Source organism: Euphorbia lathyris, chromosome 4 (genome assembly GCF_963576675.1).
Source record: "Euphorbia lathyris chromosome 4, ddEupLath1.1, whole genome shotgun sequence".
Classification (NCBI taxonomy): Eukaryota; Viridiplantae; Streptophyta; class Magnoliopsida; order Malpighiales; family Euphorbiaceae; genus Euphorbia; species Euphorbia lathyris.
Genome location: NC_088913.1, coordinates 41,577,387 through 41,583,678, shown reverse-complemented (window position 1 = coordinate 41,583,678; position 6,292 = coordinate 41,577,387). Strand labels below are relative to the sequence as shown.

The 6,292-nt window shown below is 33.7% G+C and overlaps 1 protein-coding gene across 10 annotated transcripts; it reads left to right on the top strand.

Moving 5' to 3' along the window:
- Positions 1-702: 702 nt before the first annotated feature.
- LOC136226849 (putative DUF21 domain-containing protein At1g03270) lies at positions 703-5,632 on the top strand. 10 transcript variants are annotated; one of them, XM_066015519.1, is made up of 7 exons: positions 703-931; positions 1,551-1,615; positions 3,999-4,086; positions 4,186-4,259; positions 4,338-4,692; positions 4,886-4,932; positions 5,136-5,632. In XM_066015519.1, exons 5-7 carry the CDS (start codon positions 4,411-4,413, stop codon positions 5,167-5,169), a joined length of 363 nt encoding a protein of 120 aa, XP_065871591.1. In that variant the 5' UTR covers positions 703-931; positions 1,551-1,615; positions 3,999-4,086; positions 4,186-4,259; positions 4,338-4,410; the 3' UTR covers positions 5,170-5,632. The 10 variants fall into 10 exon arrangements, with proteins under 10 accessions (XP_065871591.1, XP_065871587.1, XP_065871585.1 ...); XM_066015515.1 differs by having other exon boundaries at positions 1,291-1,615; XM_066015513.1 differs by lacking the exon at positions 1,551-1,615 and having other exon boundaries at positions 4,373-4,692.
- Positions 5,633-6,292: the final 660 nt, after the last annotated feature.

Here is a 6,292-nt window from a genome sequence, read left to right as displayed (position 1 = left end):
ATTTATTAAATTTATTCTCACTAATATCTCTATTTAACAATTTACTAAGGGTTAAGATGTAAAAATACCCCTAAAATTTTGGGCCATGAGCAAATTTTACCCCTAATGTCTAAAATGGTGTAATTTTACCCCTAGCGTTGGAAGCCAAGGGCAATTTTACCCCTAACGTTGATAAATTGGGTCGATTTGAGAAATAATTCATCAAACTGTTTCTCGGTCATGAATCTTGTCATCTACACTTTACACATTCATCATTTTATCAGTAACGAATCACAAACATATGTTAGGATGTCAAAAAAATAAAAAAATAAAATATCTTTTTTTTTTCAAATTAAAAAAAAATTAACCGAATTTATAAATATAATCTCCAATTCTATTATTAAATTACCAAAAACATGAAATCTTTTTTTAGAACGAATTGATATGCAATCGGTGCAAAATAAGGAACAAAAATACTTGTGTTTTATAATAATGTCTGAAATTGATCCAAATTATCAACGTTATGGATAAAATTGCTCTTGGCTACAAAAATTAGGGGTATTTTTGCACATTAACCCATTTACTAAATTTTAGTTTTTATTATTCTCATAGCATTATTTTAGGTTAATATTAATTTGACATTTTTTTTAATCGTAATTGAATCTCTCCAAATAGTTTTCCCCCAAAAGATTTAACTTTCCCGCTTTACTTTTCCCTAATTTTTCGTGGTTCCCTCCATCCGTTCTCATTCCCAATTTTGCACATCACCGCCAAATTCCAAGTTGACACCGATGCCTGTTCTCTTGTCGATAAGCCCTGGCTTGCCCTCTAGCGTCTCAGCCGCATTGGAGCTTCGAGGAACCCGGACTTCTTCATCAACCTACTTGCTCGCGGCTTCCACAATGTCAAAATCATTGACGAGTGGTTTTCAATTTCCTTTCAGGCCCCATTGGTAAGCCTCACAATTCCATCTTTTTCTTTGTTTAACACAATTAGTTTGATAAGAAATTTTTGCATTATGGCTTCGACCTCATATTGAAACCCTCCAATTTTGTCCTGTTACTGTGTATCTGGTGATAATACCGGTTGCCAGAAATTGACACATTTGTTGTTAATTACCAAAGAATTTCTTTGTTTAGGGTTGTATGTGGTGATTTTCCATGATATACTGATGGTTTAATTACATTAGACTAATGGTTTGGATGGTAATTAAGCATACAACCTTTAACTAATTAATTAATTAAAAGTTAAGTTTAAACTTAATAAAGTCAATTTTATGCATTCGGTCTCACACATCTGCTATATGTGCAGCACCCATCTAATTTGCAACTATAAAGATGGTTTACTTGTTATTATATTTGGGTATGTCCCTTCTATGCAAAAATATTTTAATTTTTAGAATTCTTGTAGTTTCTAATAATTAGGTTTGCAAGTAGAAGCTTTTATTTATCCAGAAAAATGCTTCTTAGCCGGGACCAAAGACGGAAGTCTTCTTGTATACTCCATAGAAAATCAACAACTTCGACGAACTGGGGCTCTTCGAACTGTGAAATCTAAAGCTTCTGTAACAGGATAGATCTAAATTGAAGGACCAGAGTTATGTAGTTGACAGATGCTGTTTGCTGGTGTCTCTCTGGTAAGTCTTTTAGTGAGCTTTAGCTCCCTTTGTTCTCTTTGTGCATATTATTGTGCACTCAGCTTAAGCATTGGCTTTGCTCACGTATCTATTGTGTCCTTTTAGTCTTTCTTACTGACATTAGTAGACCTCTAGACATTAGGTATCAAAAAGTTTTATAAGATATAGTTTATTTCCTTGGAACCTTTGCAAACTTCCTATTCTTTTCTGAACTTCTTCGTTTTGGAAACGTTTTGGGCGGCCCGGTGCACTAAGTGTCCCCGCTAAGCGAGGGTCCGGGGAACAAACTTCATGTTCGTCGTTGTTATGAGGTATCCCTTTAAAGTTCCAACTACAAATACCATATATGTGATACATATTTAAAATAATGTGTTCAATTTTGTCCCCTTTACATTTCTTTCTAATTTCCCAGCGCATATCTCAATACCTTCATTTTCACATCTACCTGGGAACTTCTACAACCCAATCTTCACCACCACAATTTCCATACATTAATTAATTTAGCTTAACGTTTTTGTCATTTGTTACTATTAGTTGGTTGGAGGTTGTTCAAGTACTCTTTGAGTAGTTCATTTCCCAAAAACTCTACTGCATACATTAGGTCTCAAAATACTTATTTTTATTCATAAAACATAACTAGAATTTGCAAAATTCTACATTTTAAAGTGATTGTATATGTCCTGATCACAATTTACTGATTGAATCAAGAGTCTTTGATTATTTGAATATTTCTTTAGCATTTTGACAGCCCCAACTTAGACAAGTTTATAGTTCCTCATCTGGAACCTTATTATTATAAGGCCACTTGTAAGCCATGTTTCTAGGTGAGTATGAATTGGAAGCATCATTATCCAATATTCAGTCTGATAGAAGAGTAGTTCATGTGAGTCCTAGCATCTCTCGAACTTTCTTTAGCTCGTATTTCAGTGTGCAAACTTCTTTGTCGAGCCTAATTTTTTCGACTAATACATTACCTAGCTCTTGTTGGATGTATTTGTAGTCATGCTCTTTAGCTTCAGTTTTTTGTCTGACCCTTCTGTTCCGATACCAGATTGCTACTTGTCTTGGTATAACTCTTAGTCATCGTGCAAGCTCGAGCTTGAACTCTAACTTTAGCTTCTACTTGGAACAGAAACTTGCTTCCAATATCCTAAGTTGGTCTCTGCCAAGCCTTTTCTTGTTGGGTTTGAGAGAACGTTTATTTATTGTCTATGATTGGTTGAAACCAGAATTCATATTTTGAATTTTTTTAGCTGAAACTCTTTTGTATTGTAGATAAAGAAACTAGAGAATTTAGTACTCTCTTATAGAGATGTGAGGTGGGTTTTTCGGTTTGGTTGATTTGGTCTTACAAGTGCAAGTACATGTCAAATTTTGGTGATAGAGTCAAGAAAGCAAGGCTATTCTTCAGCATTCATTTCTTGTTGACCTTATTCATATATTCATGTATTTGTTATGGCACTAGGTAATGTGAAGTGCCTATGGGTGATTTTAGTGGCTGAGATGTTAGAAATAAATAAGCTCTTTCTTAGAGGAAATAAATAAAATCATATGTTATTAAAAATGTATATTGCTTAATAGTATTTTAAAACATCAATGTGTTGTTACCTGTCTCACATTGATCTATATGCTAGTTGTATTATAAAAATGTATATATGCTAGTTGATCTATATGCTGTTACAACTTAGGCTACTCTTTTATGTTACACACTTATGGCTTTCTATCAACTAGTTTTCATCCTATATCTGAAAAATGGACTCTTGTGCTAAAAAGTTCAGCACATCTCCTAAATGAAATGAAGGAAAAATGGTTGTCTGATGACTATTATATAACCAATAAATATTCTTTAGCTAGAACTTATTTATTAAGTGAACAATGTATGAACTAGCCAGAGTCCAGCTCAATTTGCTTGCAGCCCTGAAATGTCTGATTAAGCACTAAAGCAATAAATTGGTTTAATTTGGTTTTCTCTACAGTTATGTTTTATTACTTGACTTTTGATGTGCGAATTTTATTTCTGGAGCCTGAGAAATAAAAGGCAATTTGACAATGGAAATGTATGAGAATGATATGCAAACAAATAGAGGTTTTTTAGGAGCTTGAGATATAGTGGCAATGATCTAAAAACCCAATCCTTTTAGAACTGTAGTTGCTGGATTCTGGCTGCTTTTAATGCTGACTGCTTTATTAAGCACAGTGTCATAAGTTAAGAGATGACTTATTAGATTCATATTCCAACCTAGTGGACATGCAGGAATAGAAGGAGAGTGCTATTCTTTCCTCTTCTGCGCTACTTCTAGAGGATACTTTATTTATATCTAAAGTTTGTGACAACATATGCTTTTTTCATTAGAAGAAAACTGATTCTACTGCTCCATAACAGGGAAGCAATTGGGAAAATCCTTGCAAGAGGTCATAGCCGTGTTCCAGTTTATTCTGGAAGCCCAAAAAACATTATTGGGCTCCTTCTGGTAGGTGTGGAATAAAAACTCTAGTTTCTAATGATAAACAACTGATTCAGTAGTTTGTGACATTTTTTCCCCAAAAATCTTGCTTTGGATGAAATTCAGGTGAAAAGTTTGCTTACTGTGCGGGCAGAATCTGACACTCCAATCAGTGCAGTTTCCATCCAGAGGATTCCAAGGTGTGTGCTAGAATATTTTTCCTTATCTTTTTATGTTTCATTGATATCTGATACATGAATGTGCTAGGGTTCCATCAGACATGCCTTTGTATGATATCCTTAATGAGTTTCAGAAGGGAAGCAGTTGGCAGCTGTGATCAAGGTGCATGTAATGAACAAGACTTTGCAGCCTGTCAATGGAGAGAAATTCAAGGAAAACAAATTAACAAATCGGGATTATCAGTTAAATGCACCTTTGCTAGTGAAGCATGACAATAATTCAGAAAGTGTCCTAATTGATGTGGAGAAAACTGCAAGGTCTATCACCAAGCAAAAGCAAACACCTGAACATAATGGTTCAACTACTAAAAGCACTCGTTCAACAGAAGATATTGAAAATGGAGAAGTCATTGGTATTATCACACTTGAGGATGTTTTTGAAGAACTTCTGCAAGTAAGTGCATTACAACCGTTATCACTTGATTTTGCTGACCTTTGGCAACTGTGGCCCTAACTCATAGAAATATGCCACTTCCAGCCGTTCTAAGTTGAGCCATCTAAGATCCAACGTTGATAATGAGACCATTTTAGCAATATGAAGTTGTCATATTATGTGTCGTTACATAATATTCTCTATTGAAATGCAGGAGGAAATTATTGACGAGACAGATGTATATATCGATGTGCATAAAAGGTACCATTGGGTTGTAGTTTCCTGCGTTAATTTCGCATTCTATGATATGTGTTCTCGCGCTTAAATGCTTTTTATATGATATGTGAATTGCACTAGTTGAATTATTGGTATATGTGTGTTATTGCTGAAATAGTTGAATTACTGCTGAATTTGTTGAATTATTGTTACTTGTCAAATTACACATCTAACTCATTTTTTTATAGTCAACAATTGAAGACATTCATTCGTCTGGAGTAAACAGTGAGAGTGTTAAGCAGCTTATTTATGGTGACATATCATATGGATCCTTTTGGCTTATTGGTAGGCGTGCATTACTTAAGAAATTGAAGGAACAATCAACTGAAAATGTTTCTAATACCTATGGAGAGGAATTAACAAAGATAAAAAAACCAATTGCAAGGAGAAATGTAGGAGAAAGTGATCCAAATTGAAGGAGCAGGGGAGGAGGAGAAAATGAAACAATAAGTGGATCAAAAGGTGAGGAAGAGTTTGGCAGTGATCATAAAGTTAATCCCGATCTCAACATCGATATTGAGGATATATATGGTGGTATTTCAAATGAAAACGAGAAAGCTACTAAGTTTGAAGGATATGTTAATTACATTATGACTTTATTATATTTTTTTATTATGTGTTTTGGATCATTTGAAATAAAATTTTATTGCTAACATATTGACCTATTATGGATTTATAATTGCAATGAAGGATTTATTATGCTATTATTTAATTTTTCTTTTATTTTTTTTGTTTTGCATATATTCTGGTTTAGATTAAAAAATTGTTAAATTTTCAAAGAAAAAGTGTTGCTATGTTCATAAGATAAAAGAGTTGTTTAAAAAGTGTTAAATTAAAAAATGTTGCAAATTATATACGAAAGTGTTGCTTAATATAAAAATGTTAAATTAAAAAGTGTTGCAACATATATAAAAAGAGTTGCATCAAAAAAATAATGTTGCATAAAACCTGTTGCAAGAAAGTTTAAAAGTGTTGCTTTATATTTATTTGATAATAGTGTTACCTGATCTATGGAATAGGCAACACTTCCATTTCAGTTGCTATAGGATAGGCAAGTGTTGCCATTGATACGAGTAGCAACATTTGTATTGGTGTTGCTAAAAATATGAAAAACTGTTGCTATATACATCTTTGGCAACAAGCGAAAAGCAACACCTTTTTTTGGCAAAACATGTTGCCTAAACATCTCTAGCAACACAATATTGACTTTAGCCAACACTTGTTCCGTGTTGCAACAGACCATATATGGTGTAGTGAGTATAGCTGATTCACGAAGCAAGGGGAAGCAGACATTGCAACCTAAGAGGAAGAACAAGGCTGTAAAAAGGCGTAGAACTTGCAATGC